General features: G+C 46.8%; 1 protein-coding gene across 4 annotated transcripts in view; it reads left to right on the top strand.

Moving 5' to 3' along the window:
* Positions 1-15628, top strand: part of CRMP1 (collapsin response mediator protein 1) — a 140954-nt gene that overhangs the window by 99588 nt on the left and 25738 nt on the right. For all 4 annotated transcript variants that reach the window (XM_033949507.1, XM_033949496.1, XM_033949525.1 and 1 more), the window contains exons 9-10: positions 4941-5097; positions 11879-12020. In XM_033949507.1, coding sequence (XP_033805398.1) covers positions 4941-5097; positions 11879-12020 — 299 coding nt within the window. The remainder of the gene's footprint in view (positions 1-4940; positions 5098-11878; positions 12021-15628) is intronic.

Genomic DNA, 15628 nt, shown 5'->3' with positions numbered 1-15628 from the left:
TTTGGCGTCCCGGTGTCCTCGGGCGCGAGATTTCCTCCAGGTCCTGGGGTCGATGGCGGCGTCCCTGGACGTGGTGAGGTGGGCGCGGGCCCACATGCGTCCTCTCCAGTATGCTCTGCTCCGGAGGTGGTCTCCCCAGAGGCACGGGATGGATGTTCCGGTTCCCCTGCGAGGCTTGGCGCGCTGCAGTCTGCGTTGGTGGCTCCGGACCCCTCACCTAGTTCAGGGGGTGGGTCTGGATCTTCCGCAGTGGACGGTGCTCCTTACGGATGCGAGTCTCCTGGGTTGGGGGGCCCAGTGTCTGGGTCACTCAGCTCAGGGAACCTGGTCCACGGAGGAGGCCTCCTGGTCGATCAACGTGTTGGAGACCAGGGCGGTCCGGCTGGCGCTGTTGGCTTTCCACTCCCTTTTGTTGGGCAAGTCGGTCAGAGTCCTGTCGGACAATGCCACGGCGGTGGCTTATGTCAATCGTCAGGGGGGCACCAAGAGCACTCTGGTGGCGCAGGAGGCGGCTCGGCTCATGGTTTGGGCGGAGTCGCATCTTCTGGACCTCTCGGCCTCTCACATTGCCGGGGTAGAAAACGTTCAGGCGGACTTCCTCAGTCGTCACTTCTTGGATCCGGGAGAGTGGTGTCTCGGCGCCGAGGCGTTTCAGTTGCTAGTGCGTGCTTGGGGGCAGCCCCTGATGGATCTGATGGCTACAAGTGGCAACGCCAAAGTACCCCGCTTCTTCAGTCGTCGCAGGGACGGTCTGGCCGAGGGTCTGGATGCTCTGGTCCAACCGTGGCCAACGGAGGGGCTGTTGTATGTGTTCCCTCCTTGGCCATTAGTGGGCAGAGTACTGCTTCGCATTGTTCGCCATCCGGGGCTGGTGGTCTTGCTGGCTCCGGATTGGCCTCGTCGTCCGTGGTATGCGGATCTGGTGAGGCATCTGGTGGCGGATCCTCTTCCTCTGCCTCTCGAGTGCGATCTTCTGACGCAGGGTCCCATTCCCATGTTCGACCCGTCTCCCTTTTGTCTTACGGCTTGGCTCTTGAAAGGGGCCGCCTGAGTAAGAAGGGATATTCCGACAAGGTGATCTCTACACTTTTGGGGTCCCGGAGGCTTTCTACCTCTCGGGCTTATGTACGGGTTTGGCGTCTTTTTGAGGAATGGTGCCGAGCGCGGGGAGTGGTCTCCTTTCGCGCTTCTCTGCCTAACATTCTAGAGTTTTTGCAGGATGGCCTGGATAGGGGCCTGGCCTGGTCTTCTCTTCGGGTTCATCTGGCGGCCCTGTCGGCTTTTCGGGGGCTGGTGACAGGTCAGCGGTTGTCAGCCATTCCTGATGTGATTCGCTTTCTTAGGGCGGCCAAGTTGATCAGGCCTCCCATAAGGCCCTCGATTCCCTCTTGGGATCTCAATCTGGTTCTTTCTGTTCTAGTGCGCCCTCCTTTCGAGCCGTTGGATGGCTGTTCGTTGAAGGACCTTACGCTGAAGTCGGTCTTTTTGGTGGCCATTACTTCCGCTAGACGGGTGTCTGAGCTACAGGCTTTCTCTTGTAGGGCTCCCTTCCTGGAGTTTTCGAAGGAGCGGGTTGTTTTGCGGCCTGTTCCTTCCTTTCTGCCGAAGGTAGTTTCTCCTTTTCATGTCAATCAATCGGTGGTCCTCCCGGTCTTGGGTAGTCGGGAGGGTTCTTCTGAGCAACGACAGCTGCGCAAGTTGGATGTCGGTCGGGTCCTCCATGCTTATGTGCAGCGGACCCGGGATTTTCGGAGCTCCGATCATCTCTTTGTGCTTCTGGCGGGTCCTCGTCGGGGGGCTGGCGCTTCTAAGGCTACTATTGCGTGTTGGATCAAGGAGATGATTGCTTCCGCTTATCTTCTGAGTCAGAAGCCGGTTCCGGAGTTTCTCAAGGCTCATTCCACTAGGGGTCAGGCGGCTTCTTGGGCTGAGTCGTCGCTCGTGCCTCCGGTGGATATTTGTAAGGCTGCGGTTTGGTCCTCCTTGCATTCATTTGTTCGGCATTATCGGGTAGATGTTCAGGCGCGTCGGGACGCGGTGTTCGGTGAGCGTGTTCTGGTATCGGCCCTTCGGGGGTCCCGCCCGTGAGAGGGACTGCTTTGGTACGTCCCAATCGTAAAGTTAACCTCTACTGGTCTGGAGAGTGCTAAAGAAGGAGAAATTAGGTTCTTACCTGCTAATTTACTTTCTTTTAGCTTCTCCAGACCAGTAGAGGTCCCCACCCTGTCTGTTGTTGTTGTTGTTGGGGCTGTTGCGCGGGCAGTTTTTGGTTTTTGCTGCGGGTTCTAGTATTTTTCTAGGGCCGGGGAGAATTGAAGAACAGCGGCTGTGGCTCGGCTGGCTTAGCTGGCGAGCTGTGGGGACCTTATTCCTTCGGGAATTTCTCCTCTGCATTTTCCAACAGCATTTTTGGGTATGTTATTTGTTACTCCTTTCGGAGTATTGTTTTTTCTCTCTGTTGTTTTCCAGTTCTTGGTTCTGCTTGGCTATTCGGCAGACTGAGGGAAATAGAGAGGAGGGGCTAGGATATACTGTCCCAAAGTTTTGTTTTCAGTCTCCACCTGCTGGTCATGATTAGATATATACCCAATCGTAAAGTTAACCTCTACTGGTCTGGAGAAGCTAAAAGAAAGTAAATTAGCAGGTAAGAACCTAATTTCTCCTTGCTTCTGCTCTTTCTGAATAGAAACACCCAGCCAACGGTTAAAAAAAAAAAGTTTCTATTCAGAAAGAGCAGAAGCAATGTAGTTGTTATGGCACTTTCCTCGTCCTGAAGAAACAGTAGAGATAATTGATGAAGAGACATTTTATTCTATTTAATTAATTTATTGGATTACCAGCAGAAAAAATTATTACAAAAAAGTAATATAAGTAAAAAATACAAAAGATATAAAAGACAAAAAAAAAAGAGTTAACAACTGCACGATTGGGTGCGCCAGTGAAGCGTGCAGGACACAAATTTAGCATAATGTGGGGCAGTCACAGTTTACCCTTATCAGTGCAAAAACTAGACACACCACAACAGTTACAATAATATACAATAAAAATATTTATATTGCATTGCAAACCTAAAAGGCTCAGCGCAGATCATAATTAAAAGGAGCTAGCTATTTCCAGTGACTTACAAAAAAAAAAAAAAAAGGTAATTGATCATAATTTAAAAACTTACCAAATAAAAAAGCTTTCAGCAATTTTCTAAACTTTAAATAAAATGTCTCTGACCTAATAAAAAGGGGAAGAGTATTCCAACATCTTACAGCTTGGAATGCAAAAGTGATGGCCTGATAATTTTTTATATTTAAAAAATCTTGCCGAAGAGTTGGAGAGTCCTTTGAAAGCAAAGAAAGTGTTACTGAAGGTTTGTCAAGTTGGTTATAAAGCAAAAGGGGCTGCAGCTTTATTAACTTTAACTTCAACACGCATGAGCAGAATTCAACATCTGAACACAGTTACTGTATACCGCCAACCAGCCTTAACATTAGAAGCCATAATCTCACCAGCCACCAGACAGTAATGACCTAGTCCACAGTTCTTCAACCTTTTGACATCTATGGACCGGCGGAAATAAAATAATTATTTTGCGGACCGGCAGTTGTAGAACACTGGGCTAAGTCATGGGCCAGACCCCGCCCATCTTCACCCAATCTCTGCCCCCACCCCCATAATAGTACTAATTGTAACACCATTTTTTCCACTCATTTTTCATATACACACACACACACACACTCACACACAATATAATCGTATTAACAACACATAATGGTTAACCACAAAATTGAACTATACAAAGCACACTGTATGCTTCTCAATATTCATTCCTACCAGAACACAGATAACCCCATGCAAATACGGGACCAAAAACTAAAAGTACTAATATTTACAAACACTAAGATGCAAGATTCTGTAAGCAGTACAACCCCAGAGGAAAAGAAACAAATACATTTCTTCCTGAACAGACAGCAGATGTAAATCAATCACTAAATTAAAAAATAAAATCATTCCCCCTTCCGTTGTTGTCTCCCTCCCTCCATGCTGTGCCTTGCCTTCTGGCCAGCCCCCTTCCCCCCCCCCCCCCCCCCCCGGTGTTATCTTCGGGCCAGCTCCCTCTTCCTCAGTGCTGTAGTGCACAAAGCCGTGGGCAGTGTCCCGCGCCTCATCTGGAAGCCTTCCCTCTGACGTTGCAACATCAGAGAGAAGGTTTCCTGTTCAGGCGCAGGATGCGCGTAGGAGCCTCTGCCCAAAACTTTGTGCACTGCAGCACCGGGGAAGAGGGAGCCGGCCCGAAGACAACACCGCATTGATCGTACCGTAGACCGGCAGCTGAAGAGCACTGTCTGGGGCCCTGTGGACCGGCAGGAAATTTCTGTGGACTGGCACTTTTTCTCTGTATACGCTTGGAATCAGCGATTTCTCTTTGCAAGCTGATGTCATTTGGGGGGAGGAGTCAGCAAGCTAAAAACCGTGAATAATAAGCGAATACGGAGGGAGAAGTGTATTCAGATTGCTGTATGGATAACGACCCGAATAAAGTGAGGTTAACAAAATTTCTGTTCTAACTTTATCTGGATAGTGGACTCAATATCGCCATTCTCTGGATGGTGCTATCTTGGATAATTAGCACTGGCAGCAATCTAGTGTTGAATATTCATAGTAATGTTCTAGCCACCATGGCTGGCATTCAAAAGCATCACTGACCATGGCAGCTGAATATTGACCCAAAGATCTTTTCTCTGTAACCATAGTAAAGGTTTTGATGTATCTTTCATTTGAACATTTGTAGTCTTTATTTGTCAAGTAAAAATACAGACACCTTTGGTTGGGTGTGACTGCGCTGATGTAATTTGCTTTGCGACACTGATTTGACTTGCAGTTCGTGCTTGGTAAATTGGTAAATGTTAATGCCCACTAATGTTAATTATCTCTGCTCTTGTTTGTGAAAGGTGCGTTGGTTTTTGGAGAGCCGATCACTGCAAGCTTGGGAACAGACGGGACTCATTATTGGAGCAAAAACTGGGCAAAGGCAGCAGCCTTTGTGACATCACCGCCTCTGAGCCCTGATCCCACCACACCTGATCACCTGAACTCCCTCCTGGCATGGTATAATGCTTAATTACTGTAAGACTACATGCTGAAGAATATGATGCAGGTGCAACTCTCTGCATTCTCTCAGTGCAAGAGTTTAGAGGAGACAGAATCCATGAATATACCGTATTTGCCGGCGTATAGGACAACTGGGCGTATAAGACGACCCCCCAACTTTTAGTTAAAAAATAGAGTTTTGTGTTATACTCGCCGTATAAGACGACCCCTTCTTCCTTCTCCACCCCTTTGTATTCCCCCATGTGCTTTCAGCGTTCTTCTCCCTCCTCTGTCTTCAAGTGCTTTCAGAGTCCTTCCCCCCCCCCCTTCTCTACCGCCCCGGGTGCAGCACAGCCAGCCAGGTCCCCTTACTTTTGTGGCACTTCCCCGACCGACCGACAACAGCCCGGGTCCGACAAACTTCCCTGCCCTTAACCGCGAATCTAAATTACCTTCTTACAGCTGCTGTAAGAAGGTAATTTAGATTCGCGGCTACAGGGCAGGGAGGATTGTCGGACCCGGGCTGTTATCGGTCGGTCGGGGAAGTGCCACAAAAGTAAGGGGACCTGGCCGGCTGTGCTGCAACCGGGGCGGGGCGGCCGCCCCTCTCTCTTGGTACTCTCTCTCTCCTTACCTGCCATGCCTGCAGCAGAGCCGAACGGAAGTCTTCCCGACGTCAGCGCTGACGTCGGAGGGAGGGAGGTCTTTGTTTAAGCTTTGTTTAAGCCCTCCCTCCCCTCCGACGTCAGCGCTGACGTCGGGAAGACTTCCGTTCGGCTCTGTGCTGCAAGCAGAGAAGGTAGGGAGAAGAAGAGCCGCGCGACTGAGTACTTCCAGCCCCGCAAGTAAGGGCATGTAAACTGTACCCGGCGTATAAGACGACCCCCCGACTTTGGGGAGGATTTTAAGGTACTAAAAAGTCGTCTTATACGCCGGCAAATACGGTACCTGTTTTAGGTGCTTAGCTAAGCAGTTACCCTCTAATTCTATTAAAAAAATGCTCACATACCCAAATTGCATGTGCAATTTAATTGAATATCAAGCTAATTAGCACTTAAAATTGGCATTTTAACAAGCAATTATTGGTGCTAATTAATAACAATTATTGTTCATGGATATTTTTATTTGATCCAATGCCTTTCCTCCAGTCTGTCACATCATTAACGTTAGTCTTTCTCAGGGTCTGCTCACTAAATAGAAAGAAGCCTTGATATAGCCGTAACTTAAGAAACCTAACCTTGACCCTCTCAGCCCTGTTAGTGCGCAATCTCACATTTACTTTGTATTAACAAAATTAAAGAAAAAATCATCTTTCAAGAATTACCACTTTTCTGGAGAAAACAAGTGTCTTGTTTCCTACAAAGTCTGGTTATAGGGTGAAGCATTGCATAGTACTGAAACATCTTTAGTGGCTAGGTAAGTAAAATTCAGGTATCTTGGTCCATGGGAGACATGCTTTCTTAGTTCTTTTGGATTATGAGTCCTGCCTTCAATCTCATTGATCATTCCTTCTTGCATTGGTGCTTGGCCGTACTCTTTCATTTCAGAACACAGCTTCAGAGTTCAAAAGTCTAATGGTCTCTCTAATTGGCTCTGTTCTCTTGTGATATTCCCTAGGGCTCCATTTTCATCCCCTTACCCCCCTGTTTTACGAAGCCGCTAAGCAACAGCCCCGAAGCCCTTTAAATCTCTATGGGCTTCGGGGCCGTTACTGCAGCGCAGCCGCTAGCCCGGCTTCATAAAACAGGCCCTTAGTCTTCCATATTTTTTACCTCCTTTGCTACTCTGATCCAGGATCTAGGTTTCAATGCCTATATATTTCCTGATTATATTCAGATACTTGTTCTATTGATCACTCTCTCCTCAAAAATGGATTTCCTGTCCTATTAACCCTCTTTCTTCCTCCCCTCTTAAAGTCAATCAATTTGTACCTTTGCTTAATCTTTGTAAACCGCATAGAACTTCACGGTATTGCGGTATATTAGCTGTTATTATTATTATTATTATACTTGATTCTTTTAACCATGAGTCCTCGTCTTCTCTATCCTCAATAATTGTTTGGATGCAATTGCCTGCTGGCTCATTGCCCATATATTGAAAGTCAGCCCTTCTGAAGCCATCTGGTTTTCTAGAATCCTGGGATAAGTGGCTATTTCTCCTTTGATTGCTAGTTTCTTCATCTCAATTACATAGTAACATGCGTAGTAGATGATAGCAGATAAAGATCTGCATGATCCATCCAGTCTTCCCAATAAGAAAAACCTGTGGAGGGGCATAATCAAAAACAACGTCTAAGTCCCCTTTTGGCCTAAGGCCCTAGGCGCACAAAGTAGGCAGCAAGGAAATGTCCATTCTCAAAATAAATGTCCAAAATGTGTGTGTGTGTGTGGGGGGGGGGGTCGAGAATGGCCTATCTGTACATTCTGGAGTTTAATCGCCCAGACCACCACTACGTCCACCTTTAAGCCCTATTCTTGAAAAAAAAAAAAATTGACCAAGTCCCAAACGCCCAAAACTAGACCTTTTAGGTGTGGGAGGGACCAGTCCTTCACCTAAAAGCATGATTCTCTAACCCAGTGTTTTTCAACCTTTTTTGGGCAAAGGCACACTTGTTTCATGAAAAAAAATCACAAGGCACACCACCATTAGAAAATGTTAAAAAATTTAACTCTGTGCCTATATTGACTATATATAAAGTAATTCTCTTGAATAGGAATCAAATACAAAGAAAGTATTTTATAATGCTGCCACCGCCAACAACACCGTTGGCGGCGGTGACACTCAAGTGGCTAAAGAGCCACAGTTTGCCAGCCTAGAGACAACACTGGAGGGTGGCCAGCTGTGCACCCCTTGGGACGTAAACCCGGGGTGGGGCACACCGCCCCCCCCCCCCTGGTATTCCACTATCTGTACCTCCCTCCCTATGACCAAAAATTCTCCTTTCTTCTTTTCCCCGTGTACACAACCATCTCTTTCCCTCCCTTCCTCTCTCCAAAGTCCATGCCTTCTGTGTCCAAACACTCATTCCCTCCCTTCCTCTCTCCCAAGTCCATTTCTTCTGAGTCCAAAAACGCATTCCCTCCCCCACCTCAGCATCTCTTTCCCTCCCTTCCTCTCTCCCAAGTCCATTTCTTCTGGGTCCAAAAACGCATTCCCTCCCCCACCTCAGCATCTCTTTCCCTCCCTTCCTCTCTCCCAAGTCCATGCCTTCTGTGTCCAAAAACCCATTCCCTCCCCCACCTCAGCATCTCTTTCCCTCCCTTCCTCTCTCCCAAGTCCATGCCTTCTGTGTCCAAAAACCCATTCCCTCCCCCACCTCAGCATCTCTTTCCCTCCCTTCCTCTCTCCCAAGTCCATGCCTTCTGTGTCCAAAAACCCATTCCCTCCCCCACCTCAGCATCTCTTTCCCTCCCTTCCTCCCTCCCAAGTCCATGCCTTCTGTTTCCAAAAACCCATTCCCTCCCCCACCTCAGCATCTCTTTCCCTCCCTTCCTCTCTCCCAAGTCCATGCCTTCTGTTTCCAAAAACCCATTCCCTCCCCCACCTCAGCATCTCTTTCCCTCCCTTCCTCTCTCCCAAGTCCATGCCTTCTGTGTCCAAAAACCCATTCCATCCCCCACCTCAGCATCTCTTTCCCTCCCTTCCTTTCTCCCAACTCCCAGGTCCATGCCTTCTGTGTCCAAAAACCCATTCCCTCCCCCACCTCAGCATCTATTTCCCTCCCTTCCTCTCTCCCAAGTCCATGCCTTCTGTGTCCAAAAACCCATTCCTTCCCCCACCTCAGCATCTCTTTCCCTCCCTTCCTCTCTCCCAAGTCCATGCCTTCTGTTTCCAAAAACCCATTCCCTCCCCCACCTCAGCATCTCTTTCCCTCCCTTCCTCTCTCCCAAGTCCATGCCTTCTGTTTCCAAAAACCCATTCCCTCCCCCACCTCAGCATCTCTTTCCCTCCCTTCCTCTCTCCCAAGTCCATGCCTTCTGTGTCCAAAAACCCATTCCATCCCCCACCTCAGCATCTCTTTCCCTCCCTTCCTTTCTCCCAACTCCCAGGTCCATGCCTTCTGTGTCCAAAAACCCATTCCCTTCCCCACCTCAGCATCTATTTCCCTCCCTTCCTCTCTCCCAAGTCCATGCCTTCTGTGTCCAAAAACCCATTCCTTCCCCCACCTCAGCATCTCTTTCCCTCCCTTCCTCTCTCCCAAGTCCATGCCTTCTGTTTCCAAAAACCCATTCCCTCCCCCACCTCAGCATCTCTTTCCCTCCCTTCCTCTCTCCCAAGTACATGCCTTGTGTCCAAAACGCACTCCCTCCCCCCTTTTGTGTTCCGTGTTTGCCTACCAGCCCATCTTTGCAACTTTCTCAGCAAAACGAAGCTCAAGCCGCGAGGCTTGTCTTCTGCTTCCTGTCTGCCCTGCCGCACACAAATAGCCGAACGGAAGTATTCTCCGACGTCAGCGCTGACGTCGGAGGGCAGGCTTTGCTTAAGCCCTCCCTCCGACGACAGCGCTGACATCGGGGAACGCTTGCGATCGGCTATATGTTAGCTGCAGGGCAGGCAGGAACAGAAGACGAGCCTCGCGGCTCGAGTTGTATTGAACTCCGCGGGTCCCCCGTCCAGCTCTCTCCTGTCCACGTGGGGCGGACCGCCCCTCTCCCGAGACTTGTGCTACTGCTCTGATGGCGGCCCTGACCGTACGGCACACCAGGCAACATCTCGCGGCACACTAGTGTGCCGCGGAACAGCGGTTGAAAAACACTGCTCTAACCGGCGTCTGTCATAAGCACCAGTTAGATAATTGTGGAACTGACTCCCCCCCTCTCCCCCCTAAATGATCGCCGGCAGGAGAGATTCCCAATCTCTCCTGCCGTGATCCCTCGAACCATCCCGCAATGTTCACCGATAGGAGGGATGCCCAATCCCTCCTGCCAACACCCAGCAGAACCACCCTGCCAATCTTCCCTGGGGGGGTGGGGGCGAACAGAAATCATGTCTGTCTTGGGTGAATCTCTTCATAAACAGTGTCAATTAATCCCAATAAACAAACATGATTTACATTCCCCCACCATTCTACTGGTCATCTTATGCTTTGTTGTATAATATTCCGGAGTTCTTATTTTTCATTTTGTTTTTTTATATGGGGTTTTTTTCAATTCTGATCTGGCGACTAACCCTCTTTATTGTTGTTGTTCTGTGCCATGTTATTAAATGAGAGTACCCAAGAAAGGGACTTGGGGGTAATGGTGGACATGACAATGAAGCTGATGGCACAGTGCGCAGCGGGCGCTAAGAAGGCAAACAGAATGCTAGGCATAATCAAGAAGGGTATTACAACCAGAACGAAAGAAGTTATCCTGCCATTGTATCAGGCGATGGTGCGACCGCATCTGGAGTACTGCGTCCATTATTGGTCGCCGTACCTTAAGAAGGACATGGCGTTACTCGAGAGGGATCAGAGGAGAGCGACGCGTTTGATAAAGGGGATGGAAAACCTTTCATACGCTGAGAGATTTGAAAAACTGGGTCTCTTTACCCTGGAGAAGAGTAGACTTAGAGGGGATATGATAGAGACTTATAAGATCATGAAGGGCATAGAGAGAGTAGAGAGGGACAGATTCTTCAAACTTTCAAATAATAAAAGAACAAAAGGGCATTCAGAAAAGTTGAAAGGGGACAAATTCAAAACGAATGCTAGGAAGTTTTTCTTTACCCAACTTGTGGTGGACACCTGGAATGCACTTCCAGAGGGCGTAATAGAGCAGAGTACGGTACTGGGGTTCAAGAAAGGATTGGACAATTTCCTGCTGGAAAAGGGGATAGAGGGGTATAGATAGAGGATTACTACACAGGTCCTGGACCTGTTGGGCCGCCACATGAGCGGACTGCTGGGCACGATGGACCTCATGTCTGACCCAGCAGAGGCATTGCTTATGTTCTTAAGAAAAAAACAAAAAAAAACAAAACTTAACTACACCTCCTTGAGGGGTAACATTTTTGCTTTTATTTCTGAGAGTTAATATAATACCTGATCTAGGCCTATTATAATGCCCAATGTGGGCCTCACCGATGAACCTTCTTTCCCTCCATTGCTATCTCCATCTTCTCATCCAAAATTTGGAGCAGCAGTAAAAATGGGCAGGAGGAGCTTCTGTATGCTGCTGCTTCTCTCTAGTCTTGTGGCTTATTGGCCAACTCTGCCCAGAACAAGTATTGTGCTAAGAAGTGCTTCCTGCCTGCTACCTTGACCATTGCACTAGTTTTGCTTGTGCTGCACAAGTTCTATTCCAAAAAAGATACAGGGCCCAAAATTATTCTCTCTCTCCTGCTCTTGCCATGCTGTATCAGAAAGTACAGTGAAAGCTATTAACTTTTCAGTAGAGAATGACACAGTGACAAAATTCATCACCGTTCCCGTCCCCGCGGATAACCGCAGGAAATAATCCCATGTCATTTTCTAGTGTCTATTTCAGCCTCAGTCCTTCTACACAAGCATTCTTCAAAGCAAAGTTTGTGGGTCAGTGGTTGTGGCCATTCATACTCTGATTCTTCCCTCTCTCCTTAAAGAATGACATGAAGATGGTTTCCCGCGGTTATCCGCGGGGATGGGAACGGTGATGAATTTTGTCACCGTGTCATTCTCTACTTTTCAGGAGGCACCAATTTTCCCTTGCTCTGTGTTAATACCCGTAAATAGGATTTAGCTTTACATGCTTCAGAAATAAATATTTCCAGACTGGATAATAAATGGACTGACCTTAGTGCAGACAAAAATGTTGACATGCTGTCTTTGAACTCTTCTCAGTGGGGACTTGCAGGTTACAGGAAGTGGACATTGCTCCTACAGCACTGCACAGAAAGCCATTGGAAAAGATAACTTTACTCTTATTCCAGAGGGGGTCAATGGGATTGAGGAAAGAATGACCATCATCTGGGACAAGGCTGTGGTAAGTGATTGCTCAACTGCTGCTGAGTATTAATATCTTTCATTAGATCACCACTTTTCTCTTTGAAAAGAAAGTTATAGAAATTTGTACATGAGGTGAGGAATCTTTGGAAGGTGTCAAGTGTTTTTATACCTAGCATAATAAAAAAACAACAGGCCAAAAGTACTAAACTCAAGGGAGGAAAAAGCCTCAGAAACAAACCCGCCCACCCCACAATGGTGGTCGGGCAAAAACCTCATTGACATAAAAACCTCCCTTGGAATAACTACAGGTTCTGTGCAGTGCAATATTTAAGGTAGGTAAAGAAATTGGTAACTTATCATCATGATCGGTACACCAACGGTGGCCAGCGTTTCACAGTTCTGATGCCTCATCGAAAACTTTAGCATGGGACTTGAAAACGCGTCTTACTGTGCACAGAGATGTGTTTTCGAGTCCCATGCTAAAGTTTTGGCCTGTGCCAGTGTTGTTTTTTCACTGCTTTTACCTTGCACTGTCCATGTGAAAGTGTTATATATTGGATTTTCATTAAATCTATATTCTTTAGCACTCTCCAGACCAGTAGAGGTTAATCTTTTCGAGTGGGTATATATCCAATCATGACCAGCAGGTGGAGACTGAAAACAAAACTGTGGAATAGTACATAAGAGATACCTTCCCCTATTCCTATCAATCTGCCGAATAGCCAAGCAGAACTAAGAACTGGAAACAGAAATAAACAATACTCCGAACAGGAGCAATAACTAACATACCCAAATGCTGTTGGAAAAAGCAGAGGAGAGATACCAGAAAGAAAATGTCCCCACAGCTCGCCAGCCGAGCCACAGCCGTTGTTCTTTAATTCTCCCCGGCCCTAGAAAAATACTAGAACCCGCAGCAAAAAACAAAACTGCCCGCGCAACAGCTCCAACAACACAACAATAGACAGGGTGGGGACCTCTACCGGTCTGGAGAAGCTAAAAGAAAGTAAATTAGCAGGTAAGAACTTAATTTCTCCTTATTTAAACTAGTTTATACCTAGAGTAAACATGTTTAGCATTTTAAAACAGGAAATCATATCTTATAAAAGACTTACATACACATTTGAAATGGAGGCCAAGCTAACTGGCAAATTTTCTGCTTTTGAATGCATAAAGTAATACTTACAGTCCAAGATTTCTGAAGAACTGGACTATGACTAATTTATGCCCTTCCTGATTTTTTCTCCCCTAGTAGTAGACATCATTCTTGATTTGACTCACAAGGGTTAAAGTCAATTTTCAGCTGCAGCTGAGAGTCCGACCTAGCAATCTGATTTTAGTTGCCTGGATTTAAGGCTCCTTTTACGAAGGTGCGCTAGCGGTTTTAGCGCATGTACTGGATTAGCGCGTGCTATAGTACGCACTAGCCAAAAATCTACCGCCTGCTCAAAAGGAGGTGGTATCGGCTAGCGCGCACGGCAATTTAGCGTGCGCTATTTCGCATGTTAAGGTCCTAGCGCACCTTCGTAAAAGGAGCCCTTAGTCATTATTTTCACCTGAACCTAGGTGAATACTAGGACAGTATAGTAACAAGCACAAAACTTCATTAATAGCGCTTCACATGCCAAAACACTAACCCCATGGTTGTACAACAGGTTGCCCAAATTTAAGTGCATGGTGTTTGCTTCAATTTATAGCAGGGGTCTCCAACCTTTTGGCTTCCCTGGGCCGCATTGGCTGAAAAAATTGTTTCGGGGGGCCGCACAAATGCGCAAACGCTGCAGCAAGACAGAGGAGGGAGCAGGCAAGACGGTAAACACCCGGGGGCAGCAGAGGAAAACACTGCATCGCCCTTGACTGGGGCTGCACAAAATACTTAACGGGGCTGCATGCGGCCCTCGGGCTGCAGGTTGGACACCCCTGATTTATAGAATTCTAGTGTTTATGAACATAAATGTATACTTGTGCATGTAAATGGCAGTAGTTTGACCAAACTTGTATTCTATAATTACATGCTAAAATGGCTTAGGCCCAGATTCTATAAACGTCACCTGAACTTAGGCGCCAAGATCGGCACACCTAGCCAATCTAGGTGCCTAACTTAATTTTCTTAACCTTTTCCTATCGTAATAAATTTTACATTACGCTGGTTCCAATCGTAATTATTTTAGCAAAGTTTTGTATTATTCACCGTTATCATTTACGGCTATTGTAAACATAATGTAAATAAGTCATAAGTCTGTAAATTCAAATATTTTGTGTTCCTGGCTCCTTATTAGTCCATACAGACTGTTTATCCATGATGGCAATGACATTTTTGGAATGTCCCGTCATCCGGGACACACGATAGGAAAAGGTTAATTAGTTCAATTGGCGCTGTTAATTGAAAGTGCCATTAAAAACAATTTAAAATGTTTAAACAAATTAATTATCTGGTAGGCGACTAACTCTGTAAGCACCTACCACTTTTGAGGTAGCCGTCTACTCTGAGGTGCCTACTAGAAAGTAGGCCTGGAAGTAAGCATGAGGTTTTAACGTCTACCAGTGCCTCTAAGGGTGATTCCATAAACGGTGCCTAACGGTGCCATAAACGGTGATTGAATCAGAACCTTAGTGCATAATTGTAAGGGGGGCACTCATAAAGGGGGCATTGGCGCCTGGCCGTCCCAAAGTGGTGATCCACCACCAGGCGGCACTCAGTACTAGGCCTGCCTCTCAATAGGGAGAAGGCCCTACAGGCAGTGCTGGCTAATAAGGTTTGCCAAAGCACCTTTACAGACCACCCAGAAAAGCTTACAGAAGTCACTAAGGCAAGGTTTAATTGTTGTAAACAAAAGTAGACTTTTATTATGCAGTCTTTGCAAAAAAAACCAAGTTTTCCAGCAAGACAAAATCAACCTCCAAAACAGAGCAAAAAAGGTATAACAGAAAATATGCAGTGCACAAGAATAAAATAATGCAACACTTGAAACAAACACTAAAACAATAGGCAGGTATGGATAATGGCTGCCTGCTTGCATTCAGTGGATCTTTGGATTTCTTCAGCCTGGTTGGATGTCACGCCCAGATTCTGCTTAGGCCTTGTTTCCAGGATATCAGGAGGCTCATAAGAGAGGAGAAAAATAACCTTGAGTAAGTTCCAAATACAAACACCACTTCACTGGTTCATTTATCAACACTGCTATATAAGTATTGCTTAGTTAAGTCCACCCAGTGTGTAGGGTGCAGCAAAGGTTTCAGTTTAGTAAAGTCTTTCAATTAGTCCCAGCCAAAAAGAAGAGAAAAAAAACATCCATGAAACAAAACATAGTTCAAGATGATTGTTCTCAGGTGAGAGCAATAAAGGTTTCCTGCACTATTCCTTTGCAATGAGGCAATCAAAAAGAGAAAAAGAAAAACAATAAGCAGGGTTCTTATCCAAGAAAAAGAAAAACAATAAGCAGGGTTCATTCAGCTAATGTCCATATCTTCATTCAGCTCACCTTCTGCAGGCACTGTTTCACACACTTCCATACATTCCTCAGGAGTAGGCCAGGTTGACTGAGTGGGAAGTCCAGTTTCCTCCAGTTCCATTAATTCCTCACCAGGACTGGACCTGGGCTGAGCACTGTTCCACCTTCTGGTCCGCTCCTCTGACACCTTCTGCTG

The sequence above is a fragment of the Geotrypetes seraphini genome, chromosome 1 (genome assembly GCF_902459505.1).
Source record: "Geotrypetes seraphini chromosome 1, aGeoSer1.1, whole genome shotgun sequence".
Taxonomy (NCBI): Eukaryota; Metazoa; Chordata; class Amphibia; order Gymnophiona; family Dermophiidae; genus Geotrypetes; species Geotrypetes seraphini.
This window is presented reverse-complemented; position numbering and strand designations above follow the sequence as displayed.